The sequence below is a fragment of the Erpetoichthys calabaricus genome, chromosome 12, assembly GCF_900747795.2.
Source record: "Erpetoichthys calabaricus chromosome 12, fErpCal1.3, whole genome shotgun sequence".
In the NCBI taxonomy this organism is placed as follows: Eukaryota; Metazoa; Chordata; class Cladistia; order Polypteriformes; family Polypteridae; genus Erpetoichthys; species Erpetoichthys calabaricus.
The window spans coordinates 93,195,084-93,212,139 of NC_041405.2; the positions used below are offsets into that span (position 1 = coordinate 93,195,084).

Here is a 17,056-nt window from a genome sequence, read left to right on the forward strand (position 1 = left end):
GAGGGTGCCAGAGTTACCCAAACCACATACACAGCAATGCTCCACATGTTAGAATAAAATTAAGAATATTTATTCGTAGATTTCCTTCAAGTAAAATGCCACAAACATATAATAAATTAATGCAATAAATCACAAATTCTTCCTCCTTCTTTTTTCCGCTGTGTGTTGCCCACTGCCTCCCGACTCTGACTCGTCCCTGTGTGCGCTTCCAGTGCCATTCTGTCTCCCCTAGGGAGCACTTCCAGGCCATAGACAAAGTTGGGTGGTCCTCCCCTGACAGCGCCCTCTACAGATCCCAATGGACCCCTACAGGGCTGCACTTCCAGACACCATTTCCCTAGCACCCCTGCAGGTGTCCCAACTGGGTTCTCATACCAGGACCACTGCCACCTAGCATGTGAGGGATGGAATGCTTTCCATTGGTCCATCCCTTATTTCACAGCGGCCGGGTGCAAAGTCATCCCTTTGTCCAGCTGGCCAATCCCTCCATCATTCCTCTTGGGCCCCCCATCCAGATAATAACCCATGCTCCTCCCTGGCTGGGATGCCCATTCTCCTCCTACAGTGAACATTCCTCAGTTTTAAAAATTATCTCAAAAGACTTAAGATGTATATCATACTGTATATATAGTACATAAAAATAAATGAATATGCTTTCCACTTCATCTCACTTTCACTCTGTTTATCCTGGTAATGGTCACAATGGCAGCATGCTGAGCTTGTCAGACTAGGCCACTGTACCTGTAGTATCGTCTTTCATCACCTCCTGGGAAATTTCCAGCTGCCTCCAGGCCAGTTGCACGATATAATCTGTTCAGTTTGTCCTGGGTCTTCTTGTAGTGGGGCGTGCGTGGTACACCACCCAAGAGTGTCACCAAGTGTCAAGGGCACATAATAACTACAAAACCAAACCTCAGTCTGGAGAAGCAGCAGTTCAACTCTGAGATTCTCTAGTATTGCTGAGCATCTTGAACTGTCATGGATGATGAGTTAAGTAACCAGGCATAGGAACGTTACTGTACTCGCAATTTCATTCTTTCAGGCCTGTATGGTCAGAGGCTCCCATTTTATCACTATGGTCTGGCACAGCTTTTTGCAAAACTGCTGCCACTAACTCAGTGCTTGATATTATAATCTCTACCTTTCCTTGTTTGCAAAACCCTAAAATACTTAATCTCTTCTATCTGGAGCAGCTACTCAGCCTTTGCCTATAGGGAGTAAGGCACTCATCTCTAGAGAAAACGTACGACCAGTTAAGCGTTATCTCAAAAACATTACGCTTAACTGTGAAACACTGCAGGAAATGAAGAAGACAACATCACCATCAAACAGCGGAGTTACCAGTCTTAGAATCTCAAACTGGACACTTTTCAGGCCTCAGTTGTGCTTTCCCTATTCAAGAATCTCTTCTTGATTTTAAGATGCCAGAAGAGTAAAAGAGGGCCAACAGGGCACAGCAGTTGCGATAGATAGATAGATAGATAGATAGATAGATAGATAGATAGATAGATAGATAGATAGATAGATAGATAGATAGATAGATAGATAGATAGATAGATAGATAGATAGATAGATAGATACTTTATTAATCCCAAGGGGAAATTCACACTAGGAGCAATCATCTGAGGTACTATAATAATAAGGTTATAATATAATGTATGGTTAAGCATATTGAACACATTTGTATGTGATAGTTTTAATTTAATTGGGAGACAGCATAGACCATTTCAATAAAATGAAGTTTAAGGAATGATCATCTGATAGACAAAAAAGCTTTCAGGAAAACAGCGGCAGCTTGAGCCAGTGGCACGTTACATGACTTTCTAATCAGGAGGGATGTCAAACTTGTGGCCTGCAGCTGCATGAGGATGTCAGATTACATGACTAGAAATTACAGGGGTAACAAATTGGGTGACGATTTGTGACAAATGTCTCACACAGTTTGACATTGCCTGGGTATCACAAGTTTGCCCCTTTTTCTGACAGCCAGTAGCGCGCTGACTAACAGGGCTGGTGCTGTGCGACTGCTTTACAGATATAGGGAGTTCAGCTGAAATCTCACACCTTTTTTTTCTTTGTCCGTTCTCTCATAGTATGTAAAATATAAAACATCAGACATAGAAGCCTCTCTTCGGTTTGTGAAGTCCAGAACACCCGTGTTCCTTACTTCTCAAAGCTACATTCTGTGCATTGCACTCCCAGCTAGGGGCTCATTGGTTCTCAACTCTCGCACACACAGAGCTCACCACAATGACTGAGTTTGATTTCTGTTGGGTCGGTGGTATGTCAGACAACAAGGTAGCATGCCATGACTGCCACCAATGGGCAAAAATTCTGTAAATGAAGCCTGCAATTGAAAATCGCTGGAAAAGTCCTGTAATGTGATGGGCCCTTAAGTCAATCTGACCCAACAACCAAACACAGCATTGAATGAGTAGGACGCTGATACACAGCATGTTGTTAGGGACAGGGCAGAGTCTGACAAACAAGGGGAGACCGCCTGGTTTTGTTACCTTAGAGATAAGGTACAGTTTTTAAAAAATTGTCCAGATGTTTGTGTAATGAAGTGTTTCAGGGATTCTGTGTTAAATGCACGTCTCTTTGATTACTGCAAGAGTCCACAATCCACTGTTTAGGTGAGAGGATACTGCTTGATCGATGTTATCAAAGCCTTGAAGAATTCCAAATTAGGTCCTCATGCAATCTTCTTTTTTAAGATTAAAAAGATGAAATTCCCTTGGCATTATGCGGTAAAATTAGAACTTTAGTGCAAATTATTTCTTTTGCAGGTGCAATTTTATCTATGCGCTATTTTAACATGGCAACCACATGCAGCACAGAGGGCTAAAAATGTAGTTAATTATAGAGTCTTAGCATAACAGCCCTTGATTTATATTCAGGAGTTATTACAATATAGCCTTACATTTGGCCATTCTAGCACTTCGAGTGGCGCAGTGATTAGCGCTACTGCCTCCAAACTCCTGGGCCCCAGCGCTGCCTCTGTGACATTTGCAGGTTTCTGCATGTTCTGTGGGTTTTTCTTTGGCAACTCAAGATTTGCTCCCACCTTCCAAAACTGTGAACATTTGGCAAAATAGCAGCTGTTGGCGCAGTGTGATTCAGTTTGGTTGGGTGTGAGCGCGCCCTGAAACTGAGCAGAATAAGCGAGTTAAAAAGTTAATGAAGGGAAAGAAAGCTAGGAACGTATTATTAACAGAAAGGCTGGATACTGCAGTTCCGTTTGTATTGCATTAAAAGAGAGAATCCAAAGTAATTGTTTATTGCCTGGCAATGTTAAGTGGAGAGGAGCGGTGCTATAACGTGGCCCGATGTTCCGGTCACTGAATTAAGCGTACTCGGTAATTGGCGTGAAAGGAATATTCATAACTTGCTAGGCTTCCGTCGAAGTTACACGCAACTTTGTGGTTGATTAAAGTTCTCAGTAGTATACGACCGGTTGACATGTCTATGATTTTTAAAATCTCAATTCTCTCATCTCTGATCACTCAGCGCCGCTTCACAGCTTCAGAAGACGTGGAAGGGGCGTTTGGACCCAGGGCTGCGCTGCCGCACACTCACACTTTCCTGTCTGCCAATCCTGCTTTATCTCGCATCTGCTCTTTGTACTGAATGAAGCAGGGTTTTAGCCCCGAGAGGGAAAGAAGGACAAGGAGAGCTTCTCGCCGCTCCTCCTGGATCAACAATAGAGGCAGGATGGCTTCTCCCAGGACCGTAACCATCGTGGCTCTGTCTATCGCTCTCGGGCTCTTCTTCGTTTTTATGGGGACAATCAAGCTCACCCCGAGACTCAGTAAAGATGCCTACAATGAAATGGTAAGCGACTGAGCTGCGCCTGGGGGAAGGGGGGCACTGATGTGTAAGATGATGGCAAGGCGCAGCCGGCGTTTCAGGGCGGACGACAAGACAATCGGGACGAGCCTCCTCCGTCCCAAAAAACGATTTCACGTACACCGACTGCGATCTTGTAGATGTTTAGGTTTTATCACATTTCATCTTTTCAAACAACCACAACGGGACATCCATCTGTTCCAGAGCATACCTGATTACAGTCAGGAACATGGTCTGGCCAAAGAGCTTTTTCGTTTATCGACAGAATTATACTCCGTGCGCTTAAGATAAAGCCGAATGCCACTTCACAAAAATGCACTCACCCTTACTACAGTGCACGAAACCGCGACAGCTTGATTTACAGAATTAACACCGAAAGAGCACATTTGAGCTGCACGCGTGTGCTGGTGAACTGGCTATGGAATGACGTTAGCGAGGTAACGGATCTGTCAAAAAGCAGCGCCTCTTGATGCACTTGCAGCCAAGACAGGACGTTTGATATTCACATCGTTGACGTTTAACCCAAAACGGGATCGTTGGCGAATCGCGACATGGTGATATTTCCATTAATAAGAACTAGGGCAGAATGCCGATTAGGATCCGCGCTCCGCTGCCGCCTTGTTTCTCCCTCTTGTCTCCGAGGACAATGGCGTCGGATTCCAGCAAATTCTTTTCGCACCCGCGAGAAGCCGTTACCCCCCGCTGATAGAGCATTTGATTTTCTTTGGGTGGGGGCAAGAGGTGTAGAAAAGGCGTCTTTGCCTGCATATTAGGAATACAAAAACGTTATTATGGCCACATTTATTTCTGCTGACGGAATTAAATGTCTGACCGCACAATGTAGCGTTAGGATCAAGTGGCTTAGACTTAAACATTATAAAATTTCATCTTAGTTTGAAACATCGTCATTTTATGTAAGAGGACGCTATAAAATATAAATATTGTAGTTGACGATGGCCTTTGGATGAGTCGAGCTCAAGTGTGTCCAGTTCGTGCGAGGGTACCCGTGAGAATGGCGATCCAGTGATGGCCAGGCTGGCTATTCGTGTTAGTGGGAATCTATCTATCTATCTATCTATCTATCTATCTATCTATCTATCTATCTATCTATCTATCTATCTATCTAAACATCAATACCAAACGAAGTAACAATAATTTCTTGTAAATTGATCCGTTGTGAATGAGATGGGTAGCACAACACAAGCTTGCTTCCCAGAGCTCTCCTTGAGGTAGCCCAGCCATTCCATGTATTTGTCAAAGTCCACTAACAGAGCATCTTATTCACATTAATGAGGTAGGAATGAGCTAACTCATACAGTATGTGCTAGTGGTGCAGCTTAACACATAAATGGAAATTTAGGATGATAACCACAAATGCAGGGGTGTCTTGAGGAGAAGTTTGGAAAGGGATAAGCTAATGTACTTTTGCAGACATAAAATCATGGTATTGTATCAACAATCAAACTGGATTTTCAAGATGTGGTTTTCAAGCTGTCATATCATAAAGACATCTGAAAAATAAACTATAGTCGAAGATAAAAAAAGCTGCATGTCTTGGCAGAATAATGCCAAAAGGGTTATTTTCATCAGGTATACAATGAAACACTAAAGTACACATTTTATTTCCTTTGGCTGTGAAGAAGTTTTAAAAGTAATGGTTCTGCAGGGATTTTGAAATGAAGAAACCATACTTTGAAGAAAAACAAAAAGAATTTGAAGTAAGCAAAAAACTAAAATACATTTTGATTCTGATAATCAGTTAAACAGTTGTGTTTTACTTCAGAATAGTGGACATATAAACATTTGAACATCTATCTACTGTATATACTGTTTATAAAATGTTAATATCTGTCTGCCTGCCGCACAATTACTCATAACTAATGGGGTTAGAACTTTGATCTTTGTTTTAATCGAAAGCTTATGACCTGATATGTTTTGCAAATTTAAGAAAAAGTTAGGTAGAACCCAACCTGATGGGTAGAGAAGTTTATTGTAATTAAAGCACGGCCCCCACAAGCCCATCTATTGATAATCCCCCAGGACACGGAACATACATACGTGCTCAGAATTCATAATCAAGCGTATGTTCTTATGTTTGTAAAGCACGGACGGAGAGTTTTGTAGGTCCACGCGTTTCACTAGTTACGTTTGCAATGACATGCTACCACCATTATTGATGCTTTTCTTAGAATTCGTCACACAGTACAATAAAGGGAGTAAAGTATTTTAGTGTGAACTGACTTACTTTGAACCAAACAGTACGCTAGACCTATGAAACTGGCCTGTAGACCACCAAGACAGAGATTAGTTCTTAAACAGTAATTTGCTAACATTCACTATGTCTGCTTCTTAAACAGTATTTCTTCATTTTTCTTCAGGTATCTTATATGTATGTAGGTTAACAGCGCAGTGCCTTATTTAACCCTGGGGCCTTGCAGCTCCAGACTCTTGTGTTAGAATCCCAATCGCTATTTGTGAATTTCCACCTTCTTCCCTTGCCTGCATTGCCTTTCCATGCCCTGTCCCAAAGAATCTGTTTAAATAAAAGCTCATGCAGTGGTTCTTCGCCATAGTTCTGGGGACACACTGTCATTGCCGGCATTTGCTTCAGTCAGACCCTTAATTAAAGGCCTGCTTCAACTTGTAATCGTATAGTTGTCTCCTGCCCTCCTTATTCCTTGTCATAAATCCCTGAACACATGTAAAGTACTGCATATCAGCACTCCACAATTTACTGATTTTTTTCTTCCCTTATTTATGTCTTAATGTTTAAATGGAGAACTTTATGGAAAACCTCATACAGGTGCAGATATTACCAAGTAAGTTGCTCCATTGTTAACTCCACTGCTAGTTGCATCTTATTGTTAAGTGATAGCTAGTTAATAAATAAAGTAGACAATCCAGGGGTCATAACCTGCCCATACAAAAGAGGTCAAATGATGCAGAAAGATAAAGATAAGATGGAATCCATTCCAGTGCTCTGAAAGCTATTACTGTTGAGGAGGATACAAGTATCAGTGCACTTGAGCCACACCTGAACACAGAGTAATGCAAAGGAAACAAAAATAATGGACAAAAGCAGATTTATTAGGAAAACTAATGCATGGAAATAAACACATTCAGGTCAAACTCAAAGTAATCAAAAAAGCACAACAAATACCTGAAGCCACTCTGGGCTTTCCCAATATAATTTCAGCGTCCCTGCCTACCTAAGTGAGGAGTAAGGAGTTAAGTCCCTGCCTACCCAAGTTGGCTTTTCCTTTTCACATGTCTGTGCCCCAACAACACTCGGTTTTATCTCTTCTTTCTCTCTCGCTGTTCCTCTCCTCAGTCACAAGGGTACCTGTCCTGATGCATAGTTGTTTTCAGTTATTTTTAGAGTGTTTGGGATATTATTTTATTTGTCCGATTTTAAAAATGTATTTACATTTCAAAAGTTTCTGTCAAGTTTTTGATGACATCAATCAGTACTGAGGTCGCACTTGTTGCTATGTGGGATAAATGCTGTTTTGTCAATGTTATATTTATTGCAATATTCCTTATGTTATCATCAATCTTATTTTATTAATTACTATTTATTAAGACACCATTTTGTTTGTTGTTTAATGACTGTTGAGGTTTCTTGTGGCGGTAGCCATGTTGGCAGTTGCTATGCTGGTTCCTAGGACATAACTCAATGACGACACTCAACTCAATTAAACTTTCATACTATATGGTTGATGAAATTCCATACCTTATATTCCTCGGTGAATTGGCAACACAACATACATTTAATATTCACCATAACATTACCAAAACCAGTGCAACAATGCAGTGTAACAAAACAAAAGATGCAGGACTATGAAGCTCAAACATGCTCAATAGCGATAGTAAAGTGCAGAGTGTAGAGTGTGTAAGAAATAGCCTGGCCACAGACAGACACGACAATGCAGTGTCCACAACACACCCGTTTATTTACAACACTATGTACAATATTTACACGTTTGCACAGTCCTTGGATCTTGTGGCTGCCTCCACTCCTGTCTTGCAAGCTCCATCCTTCCTCCACCCAACTCCGGCTCCCTGATTGGAGTGAGGCGGCACCTTTTATCCCGCCCCGGATGTGCTCCAGGTGCCTGGCGATGAACTTCCGGCAGCACTCTCCCGTGTGGTGGAAGTGCTGCCCTTGCACCCAGAAGCACTCCAGGCATAAACCATCCCTGGTCTGTCAGCACTTCCTGGTGTCCCGGAAGTGCTGTCCCCCAGGGATCAAGGACCGGCCGGGTACCCAGAAAAAAGAAGTGCTGCTCTCCCGGTTCCTCCTTCCTGCAGGCATCCCGGCGGGGCAAGGTTCCTGGCCGTCTATCACAAGTGACAGTACATAATTGGGGAAGCGTTATAGGGATATGGCATTGAGTGGCATGTAGGACTTCAGAAGTCTGACAGCTTGGGGAAAGAAGCTGTTATAGGACCTGGCTGTGCTGATCCTAATGCTGTGGTATCTTCTACCTGACGGCAGAAGGTCAAACCGTATGTGTGACAGGTGAGAGATGTCTTTCACAATGGCGGAGGCTCTACGCAGACAGCGTGTCTGAAAAATGTCCTGGATCGAGGAGAGGAACACCCCTACGATCCTTTCAGCTGTGCTCAATACACACTGTAGAATCTTGCACTCGTTGGCTTTTCTGTTCCCAAACCACACAGTGATGCAGTTTGTCAGCACACTCTCTACTGTTCCTCTGTAAAAGTTAGTAAAAATGGGTTGTGGCAATCCGATTCTCTTCAGTCTCTGCAGAAAATAAAGGTATTGTTGTACCTTCTTGACAATAGAGTTGGTGTTGATTGTCCAGGAGAGGTCATCAGAAATATACAGACCAACAAATGTGCATCTCTCTTAGGTGCAGAGCCATAGATGAGCAGAGGGGAATAGTTAGCTGATATTCTCCTGAAATCGACAAGTATCTCTTTTATGTTATCGACATTAAGAGACAGATTATTTCCACTACACCACCTCACCAGTTGTCCATCCTTCTCACTACATGTGACTCCGGTGTGCTGTACCTATTTAAGATGGTGGCATGCATAGTCTGATGCTTTTTTGTACAGAGACCTAGGTAATTCTATTTTCCCTTTTTATATGCTTTATTATGCAGACTTTACCAGAATATCTTAAATCCCATACTCTAATGACACTGTCAGGTACTGTAGTTCAGCACTTCCTCCACCCTGCTACATCTGTAACCTTAGGAAAGTAGACAGAGTAAAAGACAAGGTTTCAGTTTAAGACATCAGTTTGAATACATTCAGTTTGGAAAACAAAAGTGGGAACCATTGAGGTGCTGAGCTAAGGCTGCTGTTGTTCCTGCTGAGTGAAACTGGCCACTTGTTATAAAGCCAATGTCACGTTACGTGACTTCTTGTCATAGGGTATGTCAGACTTGCTGACCAGTTGTCAATCTGGTTGTCAGATCATGTCAATTTAAACATTTAAACATCACATTTACCGATTGCATGCCAACCTTTCTGCACAGTTGTGCTCGCTTCTTTTTGTGGTAGCCAGTAACGAGCTGACTGAATGAGCCAGTATTGTATGAAGGGTTATGTGGTTAACAGGTACAGTGAGTTCAGCCACAGTCTCTGCCCTTTTTTTCTCTTTTTCCCTACTGTTTTAGAACATAAAACACAAGATGTCAGAAAGATGGACCTCTCTTCTTTTTTGTGAGGTTCAAAACACATAATGAAACAAACAAAACACATATTCCATATTGATCATTGCTACATTCTATGCATTGTATTTCCAGATGAGCATTCATTGGTTGTGAGCTCTCTTTAGCAGAGCACATCTTGGTCTAGTTGGCGAGAGTCACTGAGTCTGGCTAATATTATGTACATGAAGGCTATGACAGAAAATTGCCAGAAAAGTCACCTAATATGACATAGCCTTAAGATGACATGTCCATGGGCTCACATCATACATAGTCACAAAAAGAGTTATTTCATCCTTTATATTGAAACAAAACTGTTTTAAAACCCTTTACAATTGCATTGTTAAGTGGGTTGTGTATATTTTTGAAAATTATTTTTTTTATTTCATAACCTTATAACTGAAATATACAGTACTGTGCAAAAGTTTTAGGCAGGTGTGAAAAAATGCTGTAAACAAAGAATGCTTTCAGAAATATAAATAATGATTGTTTATTGTTATCAATTTACAAAATGCAAAGTGAGCGAACAAAAGAAAAATCTAAATCAAATCAATATTTGGTGTTACTATCTTTTGCCTTCAAACCAGCATCAATTCTTATAGGTACACTTTCACAAAGTCAGGGATTTTGTAGGATTATAGTCAGGTGTATGATCAACCAATTCTACCAAACAGGTGCTAATGATCATCAATGTCACACGTAGGTTGAAACACAGTCATTAACTGAAACAGAAACATATGTGTAGGAGCCTTAAAACTGGGTGAGGAACAGCCAAACTCTGCTACCAAGGTGAGGTTGTGGAAGACAGTTTCATTTCATGGCAAGATTGAGCACAGCAACAAGACACAAGGTAGCTATACTGCATCAGCAAGGTCTCTCCCAGACAAAGATTTCAAAGCAGACTCGGGTTTCAAGATGTGCTGTTCAAGCTCTTTTGAAGAAGCACAGAGAAACGGGCAACGTTGAGGATCATAGACGCAATAGTCGGCCAAGGAAACAGTGTAGCAGATGAAAGACACATCAAGCTTATTACACTTCGAAATCGGACGATGTCCAGCAGTGCCATCAGCTCAGAACTGGAAGAAACCAGTGGGACCCAGGTACACCCATCTACTGTTCGGAGAAGTCTGGCCAGAAGTGGTCTTCATGGAAGAGTTGCAGCCAAAAAGCCATACCTCTGACGTGGAAACAAGGCCAAGCGACTCAATAATAATAAAACATTTTATTTATACAAGGCGCCTTTCAGAGAACTCAAGGACACCGAACAAACAATAAATAAATAAATAAAAGATACAATTATAAACAACTTAAAACATCAGAAAATCTAAAAATTAAAACCAAACAAAACCACTATAATCAGATGGAAAAAGAAAAAGCCATTTTAAACTGATGCGTTTTAAGTTTGCATTTGAAAAATGAATATGATTTGATGTTTCGAAGCTCCGCAGGTAATGAATTCCAGAGCTTGGGAGCAGAACGGCTGAAAGCTCTGCTCCCCGTGGTGGTTAGACGGGCGGGAGGGACGGTCAGATGGGTGGAGGAAGAGGATCTAAGGTTACGGGATGGAATGGCAACATGAATAAGGTCAGACAGATATGGAGGGGCGAGGTTATGGATGGCCTTAAATGTTAATAGCAGAATCTTAAAATCAATACGAAACTAGATCGGGAGCCAATGAAGCTGCGCAAGAGTAATATGGTGAATAGATGGGGTTCGAGTGATGATAGTGCTGCAGAAATCTGGACTAACTGAAGCTTATGAAGAGATTTATGAGGGAGACCAAAGAGGTGTGAATTGCAGTAGTCCAGCCGAGAAGTGACAAGATTATGAACAAGAATGGCAGTAGTATGAGGAGTGAGGGAAGGGCGAATGCGATTAATATTACTTAGGTGGAAGTAAGCAGACCGGGTGATGTTATTAATGTGACATTGGAAAGATAGAGTACTGTCGAGGATGACACCCAGACTCTTGACCTGAGATGATGGGGAAACAACAGAGTTATCAATAATAAGAGAAAGATTATTGGTTTTGGATAATGATGATTTTGAACCAATGAGGAGAACCTCAGTTTTGTCACTGTTTAATTTAAGAAAATTGGAAGAAAACCAGGGTTTAATTTCAGAAATGCAGTCAATAAGCGAGGGTGGTGGAAAAGCGGAGGTGGGTTTACCAGCAAGGTAGAGCTGGGTGTCATCAGCATAACAGTGAAAATTAATGTTATATTTGCGAAAAATATTGCCAAGGGGAAGAAGGTAAATAATAAAAAGAAGAGGCCCCAGGACAGAGCCCTGGGGCACACCAGAAGTAACAGCGGTGGGTTGGGATGTGAAGGTTTTAAGCTGTATGAACTGAGTGCAGCCTGAGAGGTAGGATCTAAACCAATCAAGTGGAGTGTGAGTAATGCCAATCAGAGATAATCTATTAAGGAGAGTGGTATGACAAATAGTATCAAAGGCCGCACTCAGATCAAGGAGGATGAGAATAGTAATTAGACCAGAGTCAGCAGCCATAAGGAGGTCATTGGTAATTTTAACAAGTGCTGTTTCTGTACTATGAAGAGGGCGAAAACCAGACTGGAACTTTTCATATAGATTATTGTGAGATAAGTGGGTGTGAAGTTGGATAGCTACTATTTTTTCAAGAATTTTGGAGATAAAGGGCAAGTTAGAAATGGGGCAAATATTGTTGAAATTTGTAGGATCAGCACCAGGTTTGTTTAGTATTGGGGTTATAGCAGCAGTTTTAAAAGATAAGGGAATAATACCAGTAGTGAGAGAAGAGTGAATGATGGCAGAAATGAGAGGGACTAGAGAGGGGAGGCAGGCTTTAACCAGAACTGTAGGCAGGGGGTCCAGCTGACAAGTAGATGACTTGAATTTGCAGATGAGATCTGAGATTTCAGAGGAAGTGGGAAGCTGGAAAGAAGAGAAAGAGTGAATAGGCGAGTGTAGTTCAGAAGGAATATAGAGAGGATCTGGACCAAGGTGCTGATGTATCCTTTGGATTTTCTCATTGAAAAAAGACATAAGAGAATTACAGAAAGCAGTTGAGTAAAGGTGAGATGGTAAAGAGTCTGGAGGTTATGTAACATTATTAAGTAAAGAAAACAAAGACTTGGTGTTACCTGTATTACAAGGAATTAACTGAGTTTAATAATTAGATTTGGTTTGGGCTATACAATCCTTGTAATAGAGTAGATGATTTTTATACATCTCTTTGTGGACAAAGAGTCCAGATTTTTTAAACAACCTTTCAAGTTGCCTGCCCTTAGCTTTCAGAAGCCGAAGTTCAGGCGTAAACCAGGGGGCAGAAAAAGAAAAAGAAACAGATCTGGTTTTTAGCGGAGCAAGAGAATTAAGAGTACCATTAAGACAAGTGTTATAATATGTGACCAGTTCTATGGGAGTGGATAAATTATAAAAGTGCATTTGGGAATCAATCCTAGAAGACAGCAAATTCAAGTTAATATTCTTAATGTTACGAAAGGCTATGAGACGTGGAAGCTTAGGAACAGAAAAGGTAAGTTTGGCATTGAATGAAAGGAGAAAATGATTGGTTGTAGTGAGTTCATCTGCTGTGAGATCAAAAGGAACAGCAGATTCAGGTCCAAAATATGTCCTTTACAATGGGTAGGAACATCAGTGTGCTGCTGGTATCCAAAACTCTCCAGGCAAGATAAAAAGTCTCTAGTGAGAGGGATATTGATATTGTCCAGATGTATATTAAAATCCCCCAGCAGAATTATATTTGGAGTAATTATAGATAAATGGGTAAGGAAGGTAGCAAGATTGTTCAAAAAATTGTTGTTTGACTTAGGAGGATGGTAGACAGTTGCAATGATGGTAGGAACTGGCCCAGACAGTTGACACACTGTTGATTCAAAAGAGCTAACAGCAGGAGCAGGCAACGGCAGGACTTTCCACTTCTCGTGATAAATTATCGTGACACCTCCTCCACGGCCAGAGGCACGGGGTTGACAAGTGTAAACAAACCCTGGGGGGTGCATTCATTAAGTTGTGAAAAGTCTTGAGGTTGCTGCCAAGTCTCAGTTAAACAGAGAAAGTCAAACTTACGGTAAATGAGGAGATCCTGAATGAGATGTCCCTTGCTCGTGAGTGAGCAGATGTTCAGTAGACCAAAGCTGACAATGTTGCTGTCGCATTTGACAGTGGTGTTAGTCGACCGAGCTAAGCTGGCCAACACGCTATGGTCAGCGTTCCTATCTGTGTTATGTGGAGGGTGCCGAAAATCAGACCAAAAAGAGTTAATTCCTTTCAAGGCATCCGTTCAGAATCTCCTTCGGGACCCACGGTGGATGTATCTCCGACGAGGGAGAAGTATGACGTCTGGGTCGAAATACAGCACCGACAGTAGAGGCACAGACTGGAGAAGACGCAGTCGAAGAAGCTCAACAGCTGGGTACTGGAGGAGGCCAGTCGCAGGTTGGATAACGAGCGACAGAAGACTTCAAACAAACATTAACCAGGCGAATATCCTACCAGTCCACATTGTAGGCGAGGAGGCCACAGGCAGCTCAGGCGTCCAGAGAACAAACCGGTAAGTTTCAAACGAAACGGGGGTTAGGCTGAAGCTATATGCATACACAGGATATACAGCCACGCACAGATGTCAGCAAAATGGCAAAAAATACCATCAAAATCACTAGTCATAGCAAAATCAATAGTCTGGTTACCGGTGAGCAGTGGCGACCAGTCCCGCCAGCGTTCACTCAAACCGGAAGTTCTCAAGTATGCACGAAAACATAGGAACTGGGGTGCAGAAAAATGGCAGCAGGCGCTCTGGACTGATGAGTGAAAATTTGAAATATTTGGCTGTAGCAGAAGGCAGTTTGTTCGTCGAAGGGCTGGACAGCGGTACAATAATGAGTGTCTGCAGGCAACAGTGAAGCATTGTGGAGGTTCCTTGAATGTTTGGGGCTGCATTTCTGCAAATGGAGTTGGAGATTTGGTCAGGATTAATGGTGTTCTCAATGCTGAGAAATACAGGCAGATACTTACTTATCCATCATGCAACACCATCAGGGAGGCATATGATTGGCCCCAAATTTATTCTGCAGCAGGACATGACCCCAAACATACAGCCAAAGTCATTAAGAACTATCTTCAGCGTAAAGAAGAACAAGAAATCCTGGAAGTGATGGTATGGCCCCCACAGAGCCCTGATCTCAACATCATTGACTGTGTCTGGGATTATATGAAGAGACAGAAGGATGTGAGGAAGCCTACATCCACAGAAGATCTGTGGTTAGTTCTCCAAGATGTTTGGAACAACCTACCAGCCGAGTTCCTTCAAAAAATTGTGTGCAAGTGTACCTAGAAGAATTGATGCTGTTTTGAAGGCAAAGGGTGGTCACACCAAATATTGATTTGATTTAGATTTCTCTTTTGTTCATTCACTGCATTTTGTTGATTGATGAAAATAAATGATTAACACTTCCATTTTTGAAAGCATTCTTTGTTTACAGCATTTTTTCACACCTGCCTAAAACTTTTGCATAGTACTGTACAATCTCGCCTCAAAAATGCCAGGGAAGGAGGATAAAACACTTGGTCATTAAAGGCAACTTGTGTTTTAATGTTGATAATAATTTTGTTTGGAAAGGTTTTAAATGTCACTTTTTTCAAGTGTTGTTTTCATTTTGATACTTCATTTTTTTCTTTCACTTGTAGTTGTATTTTATTGTTATTTTGACAATGCCATATTGTTTTCTTTATGGGCGCCGTCATTTCGCAGCTTGTTTTCTGAGAGGCAGCAGTGCATTTCTATATATTACATATTCTGGGAAGTCACATCCCATGACATTTTCCACATGGAAATATTTAAATTATCCCTACATATCAGATAATTGTCCAACTTTGTGGATAATTGTTTAAAACCTTTTGCAAGTGCTTTTCTTTTTGACAGTTCGACTAAGAATGTTTAGACTTTGAGTTGTAATTCATGGGTAGGCTTTTGTTGCACAATTGTTTGCCTTTCATGTCCAGCTACGACCTTTGCTAGATTTTTTTGGTTTCTGATTTAATCTATATCTATTATTTATTATTTATTTATTATATTACATATCTTACACATCAGTATTGCTGCTACTTCTTTGTCTTTGTCTTGTCTTTGCACAATGACTTGTCTTGTTTGTGTTTTAATTTAAAATTTTAATTCTATTTTTAAATTATTATTTGCACGTTATGTTGTTACACTGTGGACCCTGAGCTTCGCAATTTCGTCTATCTGTATACTTGTATATGGTTGAGATGACAATAAAGTTCACTTTGACTTTGACTAATCTCTTGGTAATTAATTCCATGTCATTGAAGCCAGCCAGGTTTTCATTTATGGCAGAACAAAAGTGATGCACCATTTTATCAGTATGGGAGTCTCTAGCACAACAGAAACATACAGTACTTAATTTTGTCAGTGGCTGAGGTCTTCCACCATGTCTAGTAGGGGTTTGTTTAAAGAAAGGATCCAAAGCTCAGGACAAAACCATTATAATAGGCCAACCACCAATCAGCAGGCTGTCATGGTGGCTGCTCTTTTACTGTGTTATTCAAATATACACAAGTATAAACAGTGTAGCATGTCCAGGCTGGGACGCCTCCATGCTGGGAGGACCGGGTGAGCAAGCATAGCGTTACCTCCCCCGGGACGCTAGACACCCGCAGGGCTTCATGGGAGTTGGAGTGTGGTGCAGCCCTAATGGGATCCATACGCGCCGCCAGGGGCTGCTGCAGCAGAAGCTGCTGAGCCCTTATGGGCAGTTCTTCCGCCACACCCGGAAGTGCTCCCGGAAATGAGTAATCAAGCACCTGGAGCCAGAAGCCACTACTGGGGATGCCACAGTCAGGAGGAGGAAGGTGAAACTTGACCAGAGGAGTGCAGGAGAAGGAAAAGAGTGAAGGTAGATTTATTGTTAGTGCATTGTGCTCTGCTTGGACTGTGTTATACTTGTGGGGAACGGGGAAGACGTTTCCCACATGGGAAAAAATAAATAAAACGTATGTGCCTTGAACTTGTGTCCCACGCTTGTCTGTGGCGAGTTCAGGTGGCAGTACCAGCCTGGGTGGTCCACAACAGTCTCAGACCTGCTTAATCCAATTCAATGACACAAGAAGCCAGAACATATTGAGGCAGCAGTGGGCACAAGGCAGAAGACATCTCTGGGTAGTCTAGCAGTCTATTAGAGGGCACACACCCAAACTCACTCACACTGGGGCCAATTTAGAGTCACCAGGTTATCTGACCTGCATGTCTTTAGGGATATGGACAGAAGAAAATGCCACGCAGAGGATGATGTGGTGCAGGATGTTGGATCCTTGTGGCAGCACTAATGCACCACTGAGCTGTTTTATTTACACTTTACTTATAAAAAAAGTATTGTAACAAATTACAGTTAATCCAAACACACATTTTCTCCTTTCTATCTTGTGCTTCTTGGCTTTTCATTACCAGTTTAACATCAGTTTTCTGTGTTCAGTCCTATTTTTGATGGCTGCCCCCAAAATGAA

General features: G+C 41.7%; 1 protein-coding gene across 1 annotated transcript in view; it reads left to right on the forward strand.

Moving 5' to 3' along the window:
• The first annotated feature begins 3,583 nt into the window (after positions 1–3,583).
• The window catches only part of tmem35 (transmembrane protein 35), a 29,804-nt gene continuing 16,331 nt past the window's right edge, over positions 3,584–17,056 (forward strand). Inside the window, exon 1 of the mRNA XM_051935075.1 lies at positions 3,584–3,834. Coding sequence (XP_051791035.1) covers positions 3,631–3,834 — 204 coding nt within the window. The 5' untranslated portion in view covers positions 3,584–3,630. The remainder of the gene's footprint in view (positions 3,835–17,056) is intronic.